At 38.5% G+C, this 26,014-nt stretch overlaps 1 protein-coding gene across 1 annotated transcript in view; it reads left to right on the plus strand.

Annotated features, from left to right (window-relative positions):
* The first annotated feature begins 662 nt into the window (after nucleotides 1–662).
* LOC308658784 (cytoplasmic aconitate hydratase-like) overlaps nucleotides 663–26,014 on the plus strand; it is a 52,227-nt gene continuing 26,875 nt past the window's right edge. Inside the window, 6 exon segments of the mRNA XM_081311636.1 lie at nucleotides 663–768; nucleotides 17,505–17,623; nucleotides 18,700–18,868; nucleotides 19,889–20,026; nucleotides 25,450–25,519; nucleotides 25,642–25,825. Of these exon segments, the coding sequence (XP_081167762.1) occupies nucleotides 17,527–17,623; nucleotides 18,700–18,868; nucleotides 19,889–20,026; nucleotides 25,450–25,519; nucleotides 25,642–25,825 (658 nt within the window). The 5' untranslated portion in view covers nucleotides 663–768; nucleotides 17,505–17,526.

A 26,014-nucleotide genomic window follows, 5' to 3' on the forward strand; every position in this document is an offset into this window, starting at 1 on the left:
ATAACTTTGAGCAAAGAATCAAGGCGGGGGTAGGGATGGGAGGTGAAGGATGAAATGGGGAGAAGGGCAAGGAGACAAGGGTAGAGCAAGATAATCAGATGCAGGAGCAGCCAGTTAGTGAAGCCTCTACAGTTATGGCAAAATATTTAATATCATTTTTTAAGCTGCATTTCTTTGCCAGGCGTGACGCCCCAAACCTATAATCCCAACGGTTCCTGAGGCTGAGGCAGGAGGAACGCAAATTCAAAGCAGCCTCAGCAATTTAGCGAGACTCTATTTCAAAAATAAAAACATAAAAATGGCAGAAGATGTGGCTCAGTGATTAAGTACCCCTGAGTTCAATCTCCAGTACAAAAAGAAAAAAAACAAAAACTGCATTGCTTTCCGGCCCTAGCGCGAGCTGAGCAGTCACACCCTAGGCCCCAAGGAGAGCGACCATCACCCTAGCCCCGGGACCAGGGCCGGCGAGCGAGCCCTGTGGAAAGACGCGTCTCCCCACTTTCTGCGGCCAACCACTAGCAACTAGAGTCCCGCCCGGGGCGAAGTTCCCGGGCCGCTGGGGGGCGGGGCGGGGCCCTGTGGAAGCCCCGCCCCGTCCGCGGCCGGGCTGGTTCCGGCCGGCGTCCGCCCCGCCCCTGCTCCTCCCGGCGGCCGGCGGCCAGGGGCGGCGGAGGAGGATCGCGGAGGCGGTGGAAGGGACCGCCTGCTAGTGCGCCCGCTGCTCTGTCCCGGCTCGCTAGTCGCCGGAGCCCCGCCGTGCTGTCCCTGGTGAGTACCAATTCGTCCCGATTGACTCCCCCGGCGGGGACGCCGGCCACAGAGCCCTCCCGGGAGTTGGTGAGGGCCTTTTCCCAGCGCGCGAGGCAGAGCGGCCCGGGGGAGTCGGGCAGAGCTGGGGGAGGCCGAGGGGACGTGTTCCTGGGGAGTGGTCTCCCCGCCATCCCTCAGTTGCCGTCGCAACGGAGACCGGAGAGCCTCTCCTTGGGGTCCTTAACTTTGGCCCTGCGCATGCTGCCCGGGAGCCCTCGGCGAGGCAGTGCGGGCCGCGCGGAGTCCTGACCCCAGGGTGTTTGGGCCTCACCCAGGAGTCCGTCCCGAGCCTGGATGGCGGGTCATCGTCCCTGAGCCTGTGTGGCAGGTCTGGGAATCCCCATCAAGAGGAAATGGGGTGAGGGAGGAGGACCTCTGGAAGGGGTGGGACACAAAGCCCACCCTAATGGACCCCAAATTCTAAGGAGACCGGCTGCCTTCCCTACTTGATCAGCATACCGGAATGGCACGTCTTCCTATGTGCAGAACACATAACTCTTATTACAGGGGACAATCTCTAGGACAGAAGTTTCCAAACTTTTTTTGGACTCGATATTCTTTACCCCCTTAAGAATTAGTATCATAAGGAACCTTTGTTTATGTGAGTTGTATAGGTTGATATTTGCCATATATAATTAAAACCGAGAACCTTTTACAGTATTTAATAACATTTTAAAATAATAGACCAGTTATATCTTAACATTTTTTTATGAAAAAAAAAACCTGTATTTTCCAGAACAGAAACTTATCAAGAATAATGGCATTGTTTTACATTTCTGCAAACCTCTTTTAATGTCTGGCTCAATAAAAGAAAACTGGATTCTTGTATCTGCTTTATTCAGTCTCTTGCACTATCACATGTCATGTAACTTCTGGAGACCTCCACAGTGGACTCCTGAGAATGTGAAAATGATAAAAGCAAATAACATCTTAGTATTATTATAAAAGTGGTTTTGAACTTGCAGACCTTGCAATATTTTTAGAACCAGAGGGGAGGAAATGCTTTAAAGACTTAATTCACTGGGCCTGCTTCTTGTTTGGGGGGTTCTTCTTAAATGGGAGCACAACCCACCACATGCCATGGATAGGGTTAACCTCTGATTTGTGGGATCAAGCTTGACCTCACTTTGAAACCAAATACTAGGTCCTCTCATTTTATGATGTATCTTGGAGGCCTCCTGAAAAACTCAGCAAGATTCACAGGTGCCTTTGGTTGCTTCTGTGCCTGCAGACCTGACCTGTGTGTGCATCAGGATTACAGCTGTTTTGTGGCAAACAGGATCAGTGGGTTCAGAGAAGTGCCAATGAGGTGACCATGCCAAGTGTGTAGAGGTTAGAGTGAGAATTACCAATAGTTGAGAAGTTATTTCCAAAGTAATAGAGACATGCTCTTGCCTCCTTTCCTTGTGTTCATTTCTATTTGCACTTGGGTAGTTATTAACCTTGAGTTTGTTGGAATATGCTTACCAATCTTGGTGTTCTTTCACTTTTCACTTTTAAAGGTGAGTCACTGTGTATGGTCATTCCTTGGCCTCTACTGGAAAGCAATTGTCCAGCATTTTGTTGTGTGGTAGGTGGGATCCTTCACTGAATTCTTTCCTTGATTTCATCCTCTGACAACACATGTTTAAAATAGAAAATATATACTATATATAGTATACAGATATACTATATACATATATGACTATATAGTGTATAATCAAAGGAAAAAATTCTCTAACCCAGGTATCTTTTACCCAAAGAGCTTGTACTGCTTCAATGGACACTGCAGTTTGGACACTGCAGCCAGTACTTTAGAAATGCACAGTCCTCAGGTGGGAGAAAAGAATGTGATCTAAACTTGGAGTACATGTTGGGTTCTTTGAATAAGACTCCACTTTGATTGTGGAGTATCTGTCCTTCATCTTTTCAGTAGATACTTGTTGACCACCTATTTACCACATTTCCAGTTCTGTACCAGCTAGAAAAGTAATGAGTGCAAAAGATGCAGTCTCTATCTTTCTAATAGCTTAGGAAGCTGCTGGTTAATTGGGATAATCATTTGTCAGAGTATTAATAAAACATGGCCCTATGTGAAGAGCAATATTCCTATCAGAAGTGTGCTTCAAAAACATGAGCTAAAGCAACCAGAGTCCCACACTGTGAAGGTGATGATAAAAACCAACATTTATGAACTTGTGCCTGGCAACAACTTCTTTGCCTTTTACCCTTTTATTGAAGAGGTAACTCTCTTTGAGGCAGCCAGACTCTATATAGAGAAATTACTTCCAACTTAATGCTACTCACTGAGCCAGATTTGTGGAAGATACTTCTCTGGGCCTTAGTGCCTTTGACTTTAAAGTAAGGAGCTGGACCATTGATAGCAGGTGTCTCAGATAACCAGTGGTTTACTGCAGCTAGTTATTTGTGCATATTCTTCATTTTATGATGTATCTTGCTGGCCTCCTGAAAAATTCAGTGAGACTCACAGGTTGGCTTTGGTTGCTTCTAATGTTTAGTTTTTTTGTTTGTTTTGTTTTGTTTTTAGTTTTTTTAGCTTAAAAGAAGCCACAATAGTAACACTTACATCATGGAAATAGGCCAGTGCTGCAAATCTGGGCTCTTTTCCCCTGGAGAGCAGATTGTTCAAAGTTTACCTGCACACTACTACTACTGTCAAAGCCAAGTTGCTTTTGATTTGTTTTTAATAGAAAACAGACTCTTTAGCCTGGACCAACACACTAGTTATGGGGTGGGTGATTCAAGTCCTTCGCAATCTTTGATAGACAAAACACAGTGTGTTTTGAACTTATCTTGGAATATGGATCAGCAAACTTTTTGTGCAAAGGGGCAGATAGTAAAACTTTTAGGCTTTGTGGGATATACAGTCTCTATTGCAATTACTCAGCTCTACTGCTGTTCTATGAAAGCAGCCATAGACAGTATGGAAACAAAGGAGCGTGACTGTGTTCCAGTAAAATTTTATTTGCAAAAACAGGCATTAGGCTGTAGTTTGCAGATTTTTTTCCTAGAATATGAGAACAGGAGTCGTGTTTCAAGGAGGTATTTTCATAGACCAAGAATTCCTCAGGACTTTATGCATGAATACCAGGGACCTGAGTCTCCAAGATGGATTCAGCTGGCAGTCAGAACTGGAAAGTATTTGGAGTCAATCATAGAAGAATCCATGGTAGATTGTTTAAAGAAAGCCCAGGTATTTTCAAGTTTTGAGGACACAGCCATGGATAGTGAGGAAATCTTTACTCCTAACTCCTTTTCTGGAGCCATCTCCCATATATTATGCTCGAGTGGGTGGACCTGTAGTCTGATCTAGTGTGTCATGCAAAAAACAGTAGCATCTCTTAACAGCTGTCTTTATTTCAGGGGCAGGGAAAAAGGAAATATTCAAAAAGAAAGAAAAATCTTCCTGATATTTGTGTATCTTACACATTGTTGTGGTGTGTGTATACTGTGTTTACATGTATATACATGCACAGTTGTATATCTTTATATGTACATAAATTGAATATACATGTGATTATACATTTTATGTATTTTAAAGTAGCCTCATAATTGTATGATAAACAGATGTACAACTGCTAACAATAGCCAGTTCTGAGAAGTGGAATGGAATGGAAGGAAGGCAGGGAAATTTTACTTGTTATTTTTTGTAATACTAGATGTCTGGAACAAAATTCATACATAGTTTTTACAACTTAAAAACAAAACAAAAAACTAAAATCTCAACACCTATATTTTCAAAAGGAAGATGGTATTATTTCTATGGTAAGAATACTACCACCACCCTTCTCCCCCAGTACGACAAACTACTTCCATTGTCACGTCACATTTCCTAACTAGAGTATATAATAGTAGTATATATCGACTCAAATAGCATTGAGACTGAGCTGTCTCAAGTCAAAACAATATTAATGTTTGGCTTAAACTCCTGTGCAAAGTTGGAAGCACTAGATCAAAGCGTCTTTTAATGGGCTGTTATAACCCTTATACTGGTGTTATAAAATTGCTATTATACAGTTTTTAAACTAATAAGCAGATTACATGGGACTATTTCCCAGCAATCCTGTTTCTGAGGAGAGAAAGCATGTACATAAATATATGAGTGGGCATCTGTCTGGACATAGGCATTGGATTTGCCAAAATGTTGAGTGGTTTTCTCTTGGTGGTGGGATACAGTTGACTTTTAGATTTTCTTACAAGTTTTCCAACATGAACAAATACTAGATTTTATATGTCTAAAATCAACCCCTGTGGATATTTTTACACAAGATACATTGAGGTCACATTGTCTCCACTTTTCTTAGACTGACACCAACGTGCCTGGTAGTAGAATTCTGCTGCTTTCTCCCAATAGGAAGTGGAAGAACAGGTGAAGAGAGTAAGGCATTGGAAACCCAGAACAGGCACACTTGTAACTGTAATCACATTGTGCTGTGTGGACTTCTCTGTGGAGTCTATTCCAATCCTTCCCCTACAGTTGACCAGGAGGTTAGAAAGCTCTTTAGCACCATCACTTCAGAAGCCATCAGCTGAACAGCTCCCTAGATTGACTGGTCTTCATTTTTTTTTAACTTTTTGGGGGTTAAGGGTGCTGGGGTTTGAACTGTGTGGAGCTTTACCGCTGAGCTACATTCACAGCCCTTTTTCTTTTCTTTTTTTTTATTATTGGTTGTTCAAAACATTACAAAGCTCTTGACATATCATATTTCATACATTAGATTCAAGTGGGTATGAACTCCCATTTATACCCCAATTACAGATTGCAGAATCACATCTCATTCAGTTGCTGAGGTTGGCCTTGAACTTGCCATCCTCCTGTCTTAGCCTGCTCAAGTCACTGGGATTGCAAGTGTGAGTCACTGCGCCTGGCATTTAAACAAATTTTTAATGGGGGATTTCAGATATACAAGTAGGTGGAGAAGAGAGTATAAGCCCTCAGCCTTACAAGTGTGACCATTAATAATTGGCCCATCTTGTTTTCACCTGTACCTTTCCTTGACCTCACTTCTTTTCCTCCTGCCAGGAGTTGGCATCTTCATTTTCAACTATTTAACAAAAAAACTATTCTTTGCTGCATCTCTTTGGTAGTGTAAATGTACCAGCACTGTAGAAGTCTTTCTAATGTCAGCCAAATTGAAATTCTGAATGGTCCTTGAGTACTTGCTGCATTTTCACCCCCTTGCATGGATTTTTAAACATTTTTAAAAATGATGAAAAACATCTTTAATGAATCTACTTTTGCATTTGCTTTTCCCTCTGCCTGTGAATCTAAAGCCATCTTTTCTTTTTCCCAGTTCTCTGTAAAGTCTTTCATGAATCTCAGTTGTAGTTCTCTTTCCTTTGACCTTTCTTCTGACCCTTATCTTATTGTAATTAATTGTACGCTTATCTTAGTCTTCTTGTTAAATTGTAATCTTTGTATAAAAGGAGTGTTTTCCTTATCTTCCTTTCTCCTGTGGTGTTTAGCAATGCTTAATGCAAAGAAGATACTCAAGAAATACATGCTAAATTAATTTGAATTGTTCAAGGTCAATGCAGTAAAATTTTGAAAATAAAAGAAATTCATCACATTAAAAGAAAAATTCTCAGGCATTACCTAGGACCAAGAACATTTTCTCCTACTTTCATGGATTTTTAAACATTTTAAATAATGATGAAAAACGTCTTTAATTTGAACCAGCATTTTAAAAAATGGCTTCTTTTCTAAAAAAATTTTTTTCCCAAATATATATATATATATATATATATATATATATATATATATAGCCTTTAGATGTTTTCTGATCTTTATATGCTTTGCCCCTTAGGAATAATACCTCAGGAGAGGTGCTAAATAGTATTGGATCATTTTTATTGGATAAGAGTGATTCTTGACTATATTTTAAATATTTATTGTTTTAAAGTGATTTTAAATCTTCAGCAAAGAAATAGGCGACATTTAGAGCTCACTGAGTCCCATGAAGTAAATCAATAGCAATCTCATAAATTACGATAGCTCACAGAGATGGAGTTCCTGGTGTACACCGTGCTTCGTGTATTTGCCTCATTTAATTATCCCAGCAGCCCTTGTCATTTGGGCAGAGCAAGTGAAGATGGGCATTGTTATCTTAGAACTACAAAGAAGTAAACTGAGGTTTAACAGGCAAGAGGGAATTTTGTCCACAGCAGTTAAGTGACAGAATCTGATATTAAGTGCAGATTAGAAACAAGATTTAAGAATTAGATGTTGCAATTATGCAAAGACATGAAACCATCTTTCTAAACAGTGTGACTTTGAGACTCAGAACAGATTCTTGTGCCCCTTAATGCCTTGGAACTACTAAAATGATATCACACTCTCTGTAGCCATTTCTTTCTCAGATTCCTGAAGTTCTGCTTTTAGTCTTTGTTGTCAAGAGTTAATCCACTTTCAATGAATTAGCCTCTCTGTACCTGAGTGTGGATGTGGTTCTATCCATTCTCTTTTGACCTAAGGAGAACTCCAGGCCAGCCCATCTTTGGTAATATGACTTGCCTTGGGCCATTGCTCCAACAGACAGATATGGACCACTTAATTATTCATTATCTTCATAATCCTTTCTTTGTAGAATTACAAAGAAGGTACAAGTTGTGGCATGGCTCATGAAGAAGGTGCATCACTGTAAGATAAAGTGTCCTCCTACATGATTCACCAGTTTTGAATTTTTATTGAGAAGGGGAATGGTGAATTGCCAAGAATTTGTTATGCATTGAGAACTATGCTAGGGCAGATGTATGAAAGGTGGAACTGTGTGATAAGGTGGGACCAAGTCTAGGCTGGGTAGAAGGATATCATGTTTCACTAGATCCTTATTTACTTAGGTAAGGAATCAGTCACTGTCTAAGAGCCCATGATGCCTTTATTATTTATATAAATCCATCCTTTCAAAATTATTTATTGTACAAATTTTTCCAAAATTAAGTACATTTTAGGGAGCTTGATGTTGACTATTTAGTCCTCACTAGGTACTTTAGAGTTTGAAGATTATTTTAAAGTAAGTTTAATTGTTTAATTCACTTAATTTGGATCTTCCTATGTGAACTGACCTTAAAAAGATAGTTTGTGCTGCCGGTTGGGAGGCTCTGGCATCAGGACACCTGATCACTTAACAGGCACAAGACCTTGACAAGTAGCCTAATCCCTCTGATGCTATCTTCACCCCCATAAGACAGGGAGTGGTGCCTTTGTCATAGAGTTGCTGTGTTAGACCTGGTGGGTGAGGGAGCTTGCACCCCAGAGGCTCTCGGTTTGTCTCCAGGCTGCTGTGCTTCTGGAATCACATAGCACCTTCTGCATAATGCACCATGTTGCTGCCATTCTTCCCTACCTCTATCTTATCCTACCTCTTGAGCTCCAGCTGTCTGCTGGTCTCTTTGCCTCAAATTCTCTGTCTAAAACCAACATCCTGGTTCCCATTTGGGTCACTGGCTCTGACAGTTTGCCCAAATGAAACAGGAGCAATCCTAGACCTCTCTTTCTGCCTCACCTGCCCTCAGTCCATTCTGTCATAACTGTCCCTGGGATCTTTGCCTTCTGCCTCTCCTCATTGCTGCTTCTCCCCCAGGCCCTTTCTGATTGGATGACTGCAATAGTACTGTAACCTGCTTTTCTGACACTAGTCTAGCTGCCTCATAGTAAATCAGTCCATACCACTGCCAGAGTGACCTGAAAAATCAAATCAGGTCTTACCGATTACAGCCTGGAATCCTTGTTTGGGGCCTCTTTTTCTTCATTGTAAATCCAGATCTCTCAGTGAACATCTGATGATCTGGACCCTGCCTGCCCCTGTTCTCTTAGCCCTCCTCTGTGTGCACCCTATACTTCATCCACATGGAACAACTTCATGATTCTCACAATATCACTCAATTGTGCTTGACACGTATCATTTTCTCCGCCAGACTATTCTTTCATCAGACTCCCATTTCATTGTTATTCTGGAAGACGTGTGGTGTTTCCTGAGCCTAGAGACCTTTCTGACTCCCTCCCTCTCTGGACTAGGTGCTCATTCTGGCTGCTTCCTTACTGCCCTTGGTCCACCACTGCTGCAGCATGGACTGTCCAATGCTGTGATTATCTCACCAGCTTCCCTTCTCAGGCTATGAGTGAAGGAGGAGGGCACTTTGGTCCCTTCATCTTAGTGGTCCACAAATACCAAATGCATTAATGAATTCCCATCAGTTCCTTTTCTTAGAGTCCAGAGAAGCCCAGGTATCAGATAACTTAGATTTTCAGTGCCTAACTATGTTGTTATCCTGCTGTGGATAAACAATGTGCTTGTCAAAAACAAACAGCCCAGGAGCATGAGGTCCTCCTGGTTGCTGTCCTTCTTAAGAGAAAATCAGTAAGATTAGGATTTATATATTAAGCTTCTGGGAACTTCATTAGCATGAGTCTTCATGCCTGAATCCAAACATGTATGAGACTGTGATGAGACCACAAAGACCTCAGAAACTTGATGAGTTCACAGAGATGAAGGTAGCTCTGGGAGACATTTGGCAGCTGGACATGTAGACTTTTGAATCTCTTTCTTTCTCATTCCTGAATTTTAAGTTAAAAGATTATCACAGTTTAGAAAATGAATTCAGGAAATTAAGGAAATCATGCAGTGTTCTTAAAGAATGAGTCTCATCTAGGCCTTCTCTGGAGTGCTTTTAAAATCTGCCTTCCTTTCCTCCAAAAGATAGATACAGTAGAACATCGTTGTGTTCTTTGCAGGTGTCATTTACTAAGCTCCACTGGTGATATGGGAGTTGCAAGGTAAAGACTTGCCTTCTAGGAAGGAGCTGAGGGTGACCTCTCCAAGGAGAAAATGAGATCAGGTGGGTCTGGACCCATCTGAAGAGTGCTGCCCCCACTTCTTCCTCTGCTTTCAGGACAAATGTTTCATGGCTACATGGCCTGGTTTTCTCAGCCTGTCTCTGGAATGTATAAAAGGCAAAGTTCACCAAGATTTTTGTGATATTCTGCTTTTATTAGCCCACAGTGAAACTAAAAAAGTAAAAATGAATTCTCTTTTGAGTTGTTACAACTAATTTGAAGTGAGCTTAGAGGATATGTTGGATTAGATCTTTCTCTTTGGGAGCTGTGTATGACATTGCTTCCACTTGGAAAGTGAGCTCAGAATTGGGGATATTTAAGAGACAGAGGAGCTCAATCAGGCATTGCTGTGGCAGGGCCCTAGTCCCCTGAATCCCAACCATTATTTTTGATGGTGGCTAGGCGTATCTGCCAGTGACTCACGATCATTTCTGTGGCACATCCTGAGAATTTCCAGTGTTACTTAATAATGAAGTTCAGAGAAGCAAAAGGTTAGGTCAGATTTCAGGAAATAGCCACTTCTTATGGTTACTATGAGTTCATTTCTTATCAAACATTAACAAATTTTGATGTTGGGAATCTACTGTTAAATTAGGTGTGGAGCCTGGAGTGTGTAGTTTGTCTTTATCGAGTCCTTATAGTGGCCGACAAAGCCCTGTGAAGTCTGGCCTCTGCTGTCTCCCCAGTTTTTCTGTCTTTTGCACTCACTCTGGCCTCTATGCCTTTCCTTGGACCCCCTGCCCCAGCATGCCCCTGCCTCCGGGCCTTTGCATGAGATCTTATCTTCACCCAGACTGCACTTGGTTTATCCCCTCACTTCCTTCAGGGCTCTGCTCAGGTGAAACTGACCCCGGACTTCACACTCCCTACGGCCTTCACCCTGCCTTACCCACAGAATGGGTCACCTTCTGTCATTGTTTGTATATTTATTTATTTGTTTGTTTAGTCTGTTTCCTTCCACAAAAATGGAAGTATGATAAGAGAAGAGAAATTGTCTCTCTGTTCACTCATATAGTCCCAGGACCTAAAACAGACCCTGCACATATTGAACAATTAATATAAACATAGATTAAATGAGTGAATCATGAACTTTTTTCCTTAGAAAGGACTTTTTTAGATCATTAGCCAACTTCATTTTAGATCACTGACCAACTTGATTTTAGACATTGGGAAACTGAAGCACTGAAAAGTTACGGATGACTAAAAGTGAAAATTATTTAATCACCATTATAGCTTTTTTAAAAAATCTAGAAATGTATGTGGAACATTCTGGTCAGTTTTCCAGATGGGACAGAAAACAGAAAAAATAGGCTGATAATCTACAAAGTTAGCAAGAAAAGACAAATTACTGTGTGATGGCTGAGCTCTCTAACATAGAAGGCAGTGTGTTCATCTCTGTAGCACATTAGTGCTCAAGAAAGAAATATGCTTCTGGATTTGATTATTTTGTGATAGAACCATTCATTTCTGTAGGATGCTTCTTCTGCACCAGTGTTTTTTTGTATTCTCTTTCAAAATGATTCTTCCAGCTTCTTCTCCTTGGAAGTTCTTTTAGTTACAAGTATAGAGATAGCTTGTGTTAGTTACAAATTAGGAAGTTTTTGTTTTATTGAAATAACTTTCATTGAATAGCTGAAAGGATCAGAGAGGTGACCTGTTGTCTGGTATAGTTTGGAGATATTTAGTGGATACAATTTCCCACGTGCATCCCTATCAATTAACAGAAAGAATAAATGTTTCTAGCTCTCTGCTTGGGAAAGAATCAAGTTGACAAGCCATGGTGATGTTGCTGGCTTGGGAAGTGCTGACCTCAGTATTGCTTACGCTTATGTAGACATCCTTGGAATCTTTCATTTGACAAAAAAAAATTGTTTATAAGTAGCACAAAGTTCAGATACACAACATTCAGTTTGGGAGCAGGACCAATTAATTTCTTTTAAACAGAAAAAAAAGAACATAGCTAATCTTTCTCGTGAACTGAAGTAAACCCTAAAAAATACAGTAACGTTACTTAAGAGTTGGAAGTTGTGAAAATACAAGATGAGTACATTTAGGAAAACAGAGGAAGAGAGAAAGGAGGTGGGCACATCACATGAAATATAAAAGAGATCTTACTGTTGTTTACATGCATTTTGAAAACCTCCTCTTGCATATCTTTATGCATATCTTGCATATCCTAAGTAAACAATGCAGAGGATATGTGTTCTATATACACCATAGAAAACAGATGATCCCCAACTGATTACCTTAAGCGTTTTTAAACTACACAAGTCCCTTGGAAACTAACATTTATCCTCAAAACAAAAACCCCTCTGTCCTCACCCTACTACTTACAGGAGCTCTGCTGCACAGGGTCACTCCTCACCTCTGCTCCTTCCTACTGGTATGTATTTGGTTGTAGGGCCCATTAATATCCTTTCCTCTTTTTCATAAGGCAGTCTAAGAGGATTCACCTCTGACAGCAGAGGCAGTTAAATCATAGTTTGTGTACTCCATAGACTGGATAGAGACCCCCAGAGGATCTAATTTTTTTTCCTGATATTTGGTACTTAGCTAATGTAAGTCACCTATTTCAAACAACTCTAAAAATCCAGCTGTGACAGATAAACATCATAGCATGCACTTCTCTTGAATGCTGATGCTAATGTTGAACCGTTCGCTGTTGGCTGATGTGGTCCAATGTGATTTTTTTTTTCCAACATGATTGTCTTAATGAGTGATAGCATAGCATTCATCCATATGTTGTACTAAAAAAAAAAACCCATTTGCTAGATTGCTTACCCAGCTTGGAAGTTTAGTCTGGGTCACACATAGCAAAACTCACTGACCTAAATGGGGATTTTTGCCTGTTATTTTAACTAATCACCTTTGTATCTTGCTGTAACTAGTGAGTCTCGCATGTACACAAGCATAAAGTCAAGTTGTACAAATATTTTAGGGCTGCTGTTCATGTAAGGGGAAGTCTTGTGGATTGCAAGTCTCGAGTGTAGGTAGAGGCCAAGGATAGTGTCAAGCTCTCCAGGTTACAGAACTGAGTCTCATTCAGGTTAATATGTCAGTAAAATCTCTTGGAGATGAGAACAATTGGTCACTAGAGGCCATCATAGTGCCTCTCGGTTTGATCAGTCTTGACAGACAGTTGATGTATAAATGAAGAAATTCAGATGTCTAACATAGGTGGGAAATCATTTAATTTAACTAGCTATTAAAGAGATGCCAAGATTAGCTTTTTAATCACTTCTTTTGGCAAAAGATAAAAATGAATGTGTTGCCTGGTTTGGGCACCTGCATTCACTATTTCAGAAAAGGGTCATTAAATTAAGACAGCCTTTCCTGGATATCTTGGTGCTTTGTAACAAAATGAAGAAATGTAAATCCTTTAACCCTGCTGTCCTACTTCTAGAAACTAAAAGCTAGGAATTTATTTAACTTAATGGATTAAGGACATTCCAACATTTGTATGCAAGAGTTGCAGCATTGTTTGAATGGTAATACTTGAAAATAACCTAAGTATTTTAATGAAAAGGATTGAAGCAAATTAGTATCTTATTAAGATTTTTATGGTGTAGTTAAAAAAGATGTGAAATATCATGACTGCCATATTAAGATATTTGTTGTCTACTGATAAGTGGAAAAAAATAAACAATTTTCTAAACAATTGTAAGGTCTGAAATTTTTTTTAAGAAAACTCAAATGCATTAAAAGGTCATTGTAAGGGAGTTTAAGGGGGTCATTTTAAGGTTATGAAGGAGGTTTCTCAGGGGGTTACTAACCCATAGAGACCTCCAGATTTGCCACAGGGTGATAGTATAGGTGGAACCTTAGAGCAGTTCTAAATTCCTGTGTCCTGCCAACTTCTGTGGAGGGGCTTTTCCCCAGCTTCCAAGCAAAGCCTTTTTTTTTCTGCCTTAATATAGCTGTTACTATTTCCTATTGACCTATGGCTCAGTAAAGAGTGGGAGGGACAAGTGACAATTCCTGGTCTGACTAGGTGCCAGGGGACCAGTGGAGAGAAGTAAAGACAACACCAGCTTTCAAACCTGAATCTCTAGAGGATTTCTTGTGGCTATCTTCAGCTCTAGGGGCCTGGTAGTGACCTTCAGAGTAGGAGCTGCTGCATCTATCGAGGTATAGTGGGGCAATAGAAAGAGCCAGGGTTCAAAATCTAGCTCTTCCTCTTACTAGATATATTCCCATGGGCAAGTTTTTCCATCCCTTTGAGCTGCAGTTTCCAGTTATAAAATGGGAATTATGGTATGTTTTCATTTATGAAGCTGTTGCCAGGATTAGAGAAGACAGTTTAAAGAATTTGGCACATGCTTCTATTTAGCAAGTGGTAATTGCTTCCTCTTTCCCCTAACCTCTGCAAGTCAGATTTTCTTCATGACTAATGAATGTATACAGCTAGTTTTGAAAGGAAACAGGAGGCAGACAGTAGAGCTCTTCACACAAACCACTTTCTGTAAGAGTCAATGTTGGTCTTGTATCCATCTGAAATATGGGCTTTTTAGGATGGTGGGAATAGCAGGAATCATGTGAGTCTTCCAGTGTTAATAATGTCAAGGCTGTTTGTAAGCTACAGAGAAAGTAAATAGACACATCTGGTCCCCAGTGTATGGTGGCAAATATGGGTATAGCTTAGCAACTGGTTTAGCTGTAGAATCTTAGCAGACTTTGGGCCCTTGACCCTTTAGAACCTAACACGGAGATTGCACGTTTCAGAACCCTAAGTTCTGGACAGAGGAATGACCTATCTTGATCTGTTCTCCAAGGGTTTCCCACCACTTTGTTTAGCTTCAGAAACACTAAAAAGCCCCACAGCCTTTGTAGAGATGTTCTTCTATTGATCCTTTTCTCCAATCAGGTAAAAACTAGTTTTACTATTGAAGTTACTGCTATTTGGAGTAAGAAAGTTAAGTTGGGGTTGTGGCATGGATAACAGAGTAGCAGTATGGTCTTTTTAAATGTATGCTTTCAGAATTCCAGTCAGTGGAATGATTAGTCTCATTTCTGAGCCCACAGATTTGTAAACTTCTGCAGGCAGGTAAGTAGTATGTTTTTTATTGGGCTGGGGTTGTGTCTCAGTGTGGTAGAGTGCTTGCCTAGCATGTATGAGGCACTGGGTTTGATTCTCAGCACTGCATATAAATAAACAAATAAAATAAAGATTCATTAAAAACTAATAAAAAAAAATTAAAAAAACAGTATTGACAGGTGTTTTTGTTTTTGTTTTTTTTTCTCCTGGCTGGCTTCTCACTTAGTGGTAGTTATTAACAAATCTTTTGCATTTGTGTGACACTTTATCTTATATGCACTGTCACCTCCAAAACTAAGGCCACCATGCCAGAGCGGCCTGCTTTACTTGCAGATTCCTTGTCTGTGCCCTGAAGGCATTTTGGTTGTGACTCTAGGAATTCCCGCTCCCTGTGCTACCTACTGCTTCCTGAATTGGGTGTAAATTCTCATCTGGCATCCCTCAGCTTCCAGTAGTGATTCTCAAACTGACCACTTGGGAAGTGGTGATTCCTGCCCTTTCGCCTGTCTGTTCTGGTCAGTGTGGTTCAAGGGGTGGGGAGGGAAGTACTCAGGCATTTTTATTTTTAACCGGAAATATGCCCAGGTAATTATCATACAGATGGACTAGGATAAGTACTTTTATAAGCATTAGGGATGTTCCATCCTCCCTGGCTGGATTTTTTTTTTATTTAGTCTTTATTTCATAATTCCTGGAGAAAGAAGTTGGCCTAGATGAGGTCAAATACCTTCTCTCACTACTGCCAAGTGGCAGCTGCTGCCAAAATCATGTGAGATGAAGTAAAACAAGAAGTTCCAAGGAAAGGGGCTTTGCAAAGAACCTCCTTTTCTTGAACTCGGCATTGTCTGATACCTGTGCCATGTCCTGTTGCCTGCTGCACTGGTAACTCCAGGAAGACAGAATCCATTTCTCAACCAATTGCTTCTTCCCAAAACCACCTAGTACAGGCTGCATACTGTTTATTGAAATGCTTAAGACCAGAATAGTTTCAAATTTCAGATTATTTTGGATTTTGGAATATTTGCATGTGCATAATGAGATGTCATGGGAACAAGACCCAAGTCTCAAAATTAATTTCACTTATGCTTCATATGTACCTTATACAGGTAGCCTAAAGGTAATTTTAGACAGTATTTTTAGTGTAACAGTGTTTTCATGTGAGGTCAGGTGTGGAATTTTCCACTTATGGCTCTATGTCAGCACTCAAAAAGTTTGCTTTTTTCTTCATTTTGGATTTCAGATTCTTGGAATAGAGATATTCAACGTGTACTAGGCCTTGTACAGAAGAGAAGTACAAATTTATTTTATTTTAAAATTTTAACTAGGTTTTTACTTTTTGTTGTTATTTGTATTCATAGCTAAAAGAAAAAGGCAAAAACTAAAAACTATGTCTTCATCCCAGTCTTAACTTCCAGGTCTGTGTTCCTCTTAAGGGAATCAGTCCCTGTTATGTCCTTAACGAAGGTAAACTCTTGTCTATAGAGACAAGGCACACTTGTAACATTTTATCCTCACAAACAGTCCTTTATATACATGGTGTTTTTTCATTTTATAATAATATATTGATCCCTTCCATATAGGTCATTCCATAAATATTTTGAATATGTGAGTAATATTTACTCATATAAACTTTGGGAAAGCAGGACAGTGTTAACTATTCTTACCTTAAATGAGACTCAGGCAGGAGGATTGTAAGTTCAAGGCCAGCCTTAAAAACTGATGAGGCCCTAGGCAACTGAGTGAGACCTTATCTCAAAAAAAAAAAAAATTGGGAAATGGATTGACTAACAGGTTTTTTGCTCAAGAGGTAAGACCAGAAAAGCAAGTCCTCTCACTCCCACCCCACTTCATTTTGCTCTGAGTTATGTAATTATTTAAAATTGTTCTTTATCTATGTAGTAAGGGTCAGGAACATTGTCTTCCACTGTTCACTGCTTGTAATTTGTAAAGAGATATCTGAAAAGTTCTGGGGTAGAGGGTCCTCTGTAAACATATCTGGGGAGTTTAGACCTTTATGCTATCACAGAATACTTTAAAGATGGTCTGATGTTCACGAGGCCTTGAGTTCAATCCTCAGTGCTTAAAACAAAAAGATTCCCGATGTCAACATCCTAATGCCACCATATGCGAAAGCAAATCAGGAAGATTTCTAACTATGGTGTTCAGGTTTAATAAAAATGCTGCAAAGACTGGTTGTGTGCCTATAATCCCAGCAAATGTGGGAGGCTGAGGCATTCAAGGCCAGCCAGCCTCAGGAACTTGGCATGACCCTTTCTCAGAATAAAAAATAAAAAGGGCTATGGATGTAGCTCAGTAGTAAAGCACCCTGGGTTTAAGTCCCAGTACCAAAAATAAATTAAGTAAAAATTAAAGTGTTGCAAAAATAGTTATAATAGAAAATATATAAGTACCAAAAATGACTTCTGTCAAGTCTCCATTTATGTTCAGATTTTAAGTAATTGCATGTTTAATTATATAAAATTACGAGTCCATTTCAGAAGTCTGTTCACATTCTCATGGTTTTCTGTGAGACACATCCTTCATTTCCCTTTTGCCCAACTCTTAACAGAGGAAGAATATTGGGAAGTTGTAGAAATAGGACAAAAGAAGTTTGTGGTTTTGTGCTATCTAGAGAGGTAAATGCTTTCACAGTAGCTATACAGAAGCCCATTACATTTGCTAAGAGTGTCATTCTTGTCTTCATTTAATTCCCCTCATCCCTGAATTTTGAAAAAAATAACAAGTATAGAATCTGTAAGTGACTGTGTGCTGTAATCGTTAAAAGAAGGCCCAACTTCGAAAGTAACAAGTTCTTTTTCTTAGGGACACGTGACTATCAGTAATCATGAAGAACCCATTTTCACACCTTGCTGAGCCTTTGGATCCTGTACAACCAGGAAAGAAATTCTTCAATTTGAATAAATTGGAGGATTCAAGATATGGTAGGTACATGGCTCTATAATGTATTTTCTCAGATATCAATTGGGATTCATTTGCATTTAAGTTATATTATTAATTCACTTTGAAGAGCATTGGAAGAGGGAATAACAGAATGGCTGAATGTTCTTGGTTTAAGCACACACACACACACGTGCACACACACACACACACACACACACACCTTACATTGGTTATTTTTAGTTACATGTAACTTTATCACATCATAATATATAGTGTTTATAGATAAATAGCCTATGATTTTATGTGAGTAATAACCACGTGGGGTCATGTTTATAAAATGCAAAAAGTCCTGAGTGAGCTGAGGCCCAGAGTGAGTCAATGATGTGTGCTCAGATAACAAGTGTGGGCAGCAGAAGAGGACAAGAACACAAGTTATTTTTATTCCAAATCCTGGAATAAAAAGCTTTATTCCAAAGCTTTTTCCTCTCTTTCACTGTCTTTTTCAGATAGTAATGGTAAATAATTTTCATATATCAAGATTTAACTTCTGTTTTGTAAATAAAAAACATATGTTTTCTTATGAATTACCATTGTTTTGTCCTAGAAACTCCAGTTACCAATGATAGTGCTATGTAGTGTTTAGGGTTTTATTTCATATCAAAGATTCTATGGACTCAATTATAGTAATTGTAAAAGGATTATTTTTTTCTCATTTTTTGAGCATTACTTTTCATAAGAAATGTTTTTCTGTGCAAGTATATGAACATATGTAATATTTGCCAACATAATACAGTGAAAAATCTAGACTGATAGTGAGATGTGATGACTCTGTGTTATTGAATCCAAGGCAAGGCAACCTTTAATAGGAGGGAAAAAATAAACTGTAATATTTGGGTTTTGACTAATCTGAGCATTTTCTACTACTGAATGTCTCTTAAATCCACTCATTATCTTAAACTGTCAGCTAATTTACCCTCTTAACCTGTTAGAAGAAGAATGATCTGATGCCTCATCTCAAGTTTGCATAATGATAGGTTTTAAAGAGTGTTCTTATGGTATCTCATTTTTTTTTTTTTTAGTTTTTGTTGTTTTCTAATGCTTCCCCCTTTATTCGCAGTACGCTTACCATTTTCAATCAGAGTTCTCCTGGAGGCAGCTGTTCGGAACTGTGATGAGTTTTTGGTGAAGAAAAATGACATTGAAAATATCCTAAATTGGAATATCATGCAGCATAAGAACATAGAAGTACCATTTAAGCCTGCCCGTGTCATCCTACAGGACTTTACCTGAGCCTAATGTCACTTCTTTCTTTACTGCTCCTTTGTCAGCCTTTCAAGAAAATTTTTATTATTTTTATTTTTAATCCAACCAAAAAATCTCTGTAGTGATTGTTTAATTTATCACCTAATATCCAGACACTTTCAAAAGAAAAAGGGGGTTCTTGTTCCTGGCAGCAAGAATAAACTGGGATTGTCTCAGGCGATCCCAGATGTATTGTCTACCCACTTTTCCAGTGGCAGTTGTCATCATCCTTGGTCTTGAAGATTTAATCCTGAGTATCCCAGGGAAAGGTAAAAGAAAGTGTGTGGAGCAGAGCTGTCCTGGAAACTTTTGCCCAGGGAGCCAGGTTCCTGACAGTTATACTTGAACATTCTGGTTCTGTTTGTGAGGGACAATATGTACTTCACAGGCCTGACTATTAGTCCACATCCTGCTGTTCCTAGGAATCCTTGCTTCCTATCACATTCCCTTTTTCTGAGACAGTCTTTCCATTTTTAAATGATACCATTTTTTTTCCAAACAGCCTAATTTCACTTTTCTGGAGGAAAATCACCAAATTTTATACTTTTAAGATAACGGAAGGATTCACTTAATATAAATTTGATTCACAGCCTACTTTTCTAAATTACATCCATTCTTTTAAATTTGGCTGAAGTTGAAGGTATGATCTGTCTGTCTTCTCCAGGTCTTTGTATACCCACCATGAGAGTGGGAAATGGTCACAGCAGTAAAAGCTCCTGAGTGTACATGCCAGCTTTCCCAGGTTCTTTGTTTAGACCTAATTGTCATTAAACTTAATATAGTGGTAAAATTGGATGAAGACCCTTAAGTCATAGCTATGTGACTATGTTAGCTATGTGACTTCTATTGGTGAAAATATGCTTAGAAACTTTCACTTTTCTAAGTTACCTGTTGTTATCAACTCTGACAAGGTAGTCCCTCATCAGTATCTTCAATGGTGGCAAAAATTTCAAAATCTGATTATACCTGTTTAAAGCTATTTTCTGCTTAATTCTCTATCTTAGAGGTGTGCCAGCTGTGGTTGACTTTGCTGCAATGCGTGATGCTGTGAAAAAGTTGGGAGGAGATCCAGAGAAAATAAACCCTGTCTGTCCTGCTGATCTTGTAATTGACCATTCTATCCAGGTTGACTTCAACAGAAGGTAAGGAAGGATTAAGATGAACACCTGGGGCTGGGTGTGTTGGCACACACCTGTAATCCCAGTGGCTCAGGAAGCTGAGACAGGAGGATGGAAAGTTCAAAGCCAGCCTCAGCAAAAGCAAGGATTTTTTTCATCCATTGGAGTTTTATTCCTTTTTGAGCCCAAGTAAATTTCATACCTGGTTGTCTGTGCCTCTCCATGTGGGTTTTCATAGTATCTATCCTTTCCCCCCCGTTTGTTTTTCTTCTGTTTTTTGGGATATCCTCTCGTGTCCTGCCCAAACCCTACATGTCTTTCCTGGCCAGCTTAAATCTTCTTCTTGTTAATCTCATAGACTTAGTTATTTCTTCAGTGGGCCAGGATTAATAGTGCTACATGTTCTTTGCTTAAGTAGTATTTATTTACCTTTAAAGTTTATTAAGAGGCCAGGCCTAAGTTGCTAGTTCACAAAAGTATACTTGCATATTAAATTTTCTTCTTTGACAAAAGTGTTTTTTTATTTAATTTTTCCCTTTTTATTGTTGATTATTATATATAACAGTGGAATTTGTTGTTACACATGCACACAATATAATAGTATAATTTGGTCAATTTCATTCCCTAGTAAAGGGTTTTTTTACTAGGACCTTTTAATACCAATATCTTTTGATGCCAATGGTGAGAAGACAGATAAAAGAGAATCCCAATGTCTTGGGGAATTTACTTTCTCCCTTTCTAAAGGAATTATAACCACTTTAACTTAGCCATCAAGATTCTCATTTAATCCAAGGATAACTTCAAGGTCACCTGTCTTAGTATGTTAAGTACCTATTACACTCTCAGCTCTCATATTTGGAGAGCAAACACTTACCAAGGCAACAATCAAGTGGTAATGGTCAATTTTCCTGATTCAATTTATTTTAATGAATTTGTATCCCTCAATCTCATTCTCCCAAAGACTTTTCTTTAAATGGCAGGTGTTCATAGTGAATCTTTGGCTTAAAATAGCATCAGGACATTAAACATCATGCATTCCTAGTTTCCTTTAGTATACACACCAAAAAAAATCATTAAAAAATAATGACACAAACAGCTGGGTGCAGTGGCTCATGCCTATAATCCCAGCAGCTCAGGAGGCTGAGGCAGGAGGATTGAAAGTTCAAAACCAGCCTCAACAACTTAGTAAGACCCTGTTTCAAAATTAAAAAAAAATTAAAAAGGGATGGGGATGTGGCTCAGTGGTCAAGTGCTCCTGAGTTCAATGCCCAGTACCAAAAAAAAAAAAAGTACCATAGCAAAATCCAAGTGAAGCATGTAGTGATTTGATAGAATCCGAAAGAGCACTTGATGACATTGATCTGAAGGAAAGAACAATTGCCTTTGCCCTTGGAGTCAAGATAGTATAGACAGGAGTGAGATGAGAGGAAATTCTGCCATTTGTCCTTTGCTCTAAAAGGCAGAGTTTCTACCACCAAACCATGAAATCTTAATATAAAGATATAAAATCAGCTATTACTGTGTAACAAAGTAGCTCCAGAATCTCAGTGGCAGTCAATGACAAGAATTTATTTCTAACACATTCACAAGTTGGTTGGGAAGTAAGCTGATCAGGTTGAGGTCAACTGGGCAACCCTACTTTCCCACTGCAGTGGCTGGTTTTCCTGCTTATCCTGCACCACCACTTGCAGGATAGCTGGGACAGCTCTGCTTCTTTGTTTCTTTTGGGATCCAGGCTAAAGGGGAAAACAGTTACCTGGTGATCTCAGAGGCTCAGAAGGGCAATCAGAAAAGCACAATACCTCTTAAGGACTAGCACAAATCACATCTGTTCCTAATGCCACTGATCAGAGCAAGTTTCATGGGCAAGCCAAGAATTGAAGTATGGAAATATGGTCCATCTTTTGTAGGAATAACTGCAGTATTACCAAACTAGGACTTGGATTTCAGGTACTGTTAAGAGGCTAGTATCTTAATTATGACTACATAAAGTTGTTCAATAGAGAAAGAAAGAATTTCCACATATAATGCTGAGGAAATCAGGCATTTAGTGAAAGCAGTTAATAAGAATGAAAATGTTAATGTTTAAAAAAATAAGAAGGAAATATAATCATACATGTGCCAAATGTCTTTATGAGAAAGGCCTTTCTAAATTTAGAATCAATAAATAAAACAAGGAAAAAGAACTATAGATTTAATGACTTAAAAGTTAAGAGAAAGTAACTTGAAAATATTCACAACAAATATAAAAAATGGTTAATATCCTTAATTTATTAAGAGTGTGTACAACTCATTTAGAAAAATAGTAAGACTCAGCAGATAAACAGGCAAAGGAAAGTGTATATTCATACTAAAAGGTATTCCAAATGGTAAACAGTATTGCAGCCTAAGTCTTATGGGTAATAAAGTATAATATTTGAGATAGCATTTTCTTTTATCAATGTAGGTAAGATTAGAAAATAAACATTAATTATAAAAAATGTTATGAAGGAGGCACTTTTACAATCTAATAGCACTGTAAATTAGAAATGATGAAAGCAGTATATAGTAAGACCTTACAGATTTCCATATCCTTTGTCCTAGAATTTCTGCTTCCAAGCATATCTTTAACAGGTAGCTAAAATTGAAAAAAAAAGCTTACTGGCCAATAAAGTTCATTAAAGTATTATTTATAAATGAAAGCCTAGAAACAATCTAAATATTCAACAAAGTGAATGATTTATTAACTTATGGTACATGCCCAAAGTGAATTATTAGGTAACCTCTCAGTTATATTTATAAGGTGCTTAATCATTTGGAACATGTTCCTATTGTAGTTCAGTGTGCCAGATACTAAATTTCATATATAGAGTGATCCCAGCTATACTAAAAGTTATGTAGGAATTAAAAGATTGGAAAGAGGTACCAGATAACAGTTATCTCTAGGATTGTAACTGATTTTTATAGTAAGAAGCTATTACTTTGATAATTTTAAAAAGTTATTTAAGAATATAAAATAAACCAAGCATGGTGGCACAGGCCTATAATCTCAGTGACTTGGGAGGCTAAGGCAAGAAGATCCCACAAGTTCAAGGCCAGCCTCAGCAATTTTGTGAGGCCCTAAGCAACTTAGTGAGGCCCCATCTAAAAATAAAAAATAAATAAGACTGAGGATGTGGCTCAGAGTTATAAAATGACCATTCCCCAGTTAATATTGCAAATATCCAAACAAGATAAATTCAGGGTAAAGAAAAATGTGCTTTGTCCCAGAATTGACAGTTCTTGGGACAAAGAGATTGAAGTTGACAAATGTCAACTTTCTCTTTCAACCCTGAAACCATCCTTAGGCAACATCTCTCTTTCTCTGTCTTTCCTTTTAAATTACATGAGCTCAATTCAATATTTTGGTTTCAAAAGGAAGAGTTAAAAATATAGGCATAAAATGTTATTCTATTTGAAAGTAAGGTTGTTTCCTAAAGTCCCACTTCAAAGGTTATAAAAGTAGACTCACAAATAATAGCCATCTTTCTTAGAGACTCATTGATGTTCCTAGGTTTACTTTCATTTCACTCGTCTGGAAGGCGAAAGTACCAGTGGAAACAGAATTGTAATTTATTTCATGTCTGGAGTCTGCTGACTCAAAATTTAAAGTATTCATGGTTATTAATGCACTGGGTCATTACCAAGTACCCTCTAATTTTTTTTTTTCCTTTTAAATTGAAACTCTGGTTTCAATTTTTTTTTTAATATTTATTTTTTAGTTTTAGGCAGACACAACATCTTTGTTTGTATGTGGTACTGAGGATCGAACCCGGGCCACACACATGCCAGGCGAGCGCGCTACCACTTGAGCCACATCCCCAGCTCCTGGTTTCAATTTTTTTTATAGACTTTTTCATTTATACTGTAGTACTGAAAACCTTATTGTGAAAGCAGGGGTGAACTTTGATTCAGATATTAAAATCTAGTGAAAATATGTAATTAGAACATTTTTGTTAGAAACATTTTCATTGGTGGTGTTTTGTTGTTTCTTGAGTTTTGGTTTTGCAATTCCACTTCCTGGTTTCTTTTCTCATTTTGTCATTTTTTAAAGGAATTAAATGTGATATGTCTCAACACTTTTGGAACTGTGTGCTTTGAACTTATTTTCATCTCTGTTCCAGAAATGAGTTAGAAAAACTGGATAAGGGGTGGTAGGGTGAGACATTTTTTAGTTAAATATTTCTGAAAATAATTTTTGGTCTAGTTTGAATAATACTATTTGACCTCACATCATCTGGGAATTGAGGATCTAACTAACACATTATTATACTGTTTTATACAGTTACCTTGGAAATACCCTTTTTAAAAATTTCAGCAAAAATTTCACAATTTCTAACCAGATTTTATGAGTATGAAAACTATCTTGTCTATAAAATATTACTTGGGAACTGCTAAAGCACCATTCAGTGTAATTCTCAGGAACTATGAACTATGTCCAAATGTGAATTCAAATTATATAACTAAGAAGAAATTTTCCCTTTAGTCTATGAGGTCATTCACATTCAGAGACCTTATTAAAAGATTACTACATTGGGCTAATTTAGGAAAGTTCTGAGTGATTAAAAAAAAAAAAACTGAACTCTGTTTATTCATTCTAGTAATTAGAATTAGGCTAATTGAGCCAACTTTAGCATAATAGTTGTTTTGTTTTCATGAGGTTTAGTACCTGGAAATATCATATCATAGAACAGCCTAAGTGTTTCTGGCCTCTGCTCATCCTGTGAATATGTTGAATCTATCAGATAGATGCACCCAACATTTCCTCAGGTAGATGTTTCCCTTTCAGCCCTGTTTATGCTATGAGAAGCTCTCATATCTTCCTGGTGCTGCAGGGAAGAGGAAAAAGTGACGAGAATCCAGAAGTGCACAAAGTACAGAAGGAGAAAAGATGGGCACGGGGCCAGGACCATATTTTCTCACCTGTACTAGTAGAAATATGGTTGGAGGTCCTTACTTGGGGTTTAGGGGGTGGGGGTTGTGGGGTTTTTAAATTAAATCAACTTAATGGACATACTATGAGCACTGTATTTATTCAGAAAACAGGTTAGTTTAAGAAGAAAGAGGATAAGTGAACACACACCTTTAATATAGTAGTCACCAGAGAGAAGGGGCAAATCATCCTGACTAAGGTGTCATTATTGTCCAAAGGAGTGTCACTTGATCTGGATCCTGAAACATGTAATATCAGTAAATGCTTAATTATGTTAACTTATAAAGTCTGATTTCGGTCTTTGATTACTGTGTTTCTTCAATCTGTGATAATCAAACTATGAGCACTGTCTCTGTGCTAAAACTGGAGTTGTGAAATGACTCAAAACAATGCAGTTTGATTATAAACTTGCCATTTTGTTTATTCATCACTAATAAATTTCATCCATAATACATTAAGCATTGAAGTTTATACATTTAGTTTTTCTTTCTCACAGGGCTGACAGTTTACAGAAGAATCAGGACCTAGAATTTGAAAGAAATAAAGAACGATTTGAATTTTTAAAGGTATGGGCAGAGTTTGGTTTTGTTATTTGGTTTTCTGTTTGTGGGGTACAAGAGAGAGGTGTTCAGACTGGGCAGAGGGGAATTATGTTGGTATTCATGATGTTCTTTCTGTTCAACCCCAGTGGGGTTCTCAGGCTTTTCGCAACATGCGGATTATTCCTCCTGGTTCAGGAATCATCCACCAGGTGAATCTGGAGTACTTGGCAAGAGTGGTGTTTGATCAGGATGGATATTCTTATCCAGATAGCCTCGTGGGCACAGATTCACACACTACCATGATTGATGGTTTGGGTGTTCTTGGTTGGGGTAAGTGTACTTCCATGTTCCTTTTCCATATATGCTGTTCTGGAGCATGTACCTTAATTCACTTTGCTGCAATTAAATCTCAGTAGCATGTATTTGCATAATCACATGTAGAGGAGAATTGTTTTTGTCTGTTCACTGTTGTGTTTCCAGTGCCCAGGAAAGTGCCTTGCATCTAATAGAAATTCAGAT

This window comes from Spermophilus citellus, assembly GCF_964194105.1.
Source record: "Spermophilus citellus genome assembly, chromosome: 10".
Classification (NCBI taxonomy): domain Eukaryota; kingdom Metazoa; phylum Chordata; class Mammalia; order Rodentia; family Sciuridae; genus Spermophilus; species Spermophilus citellus.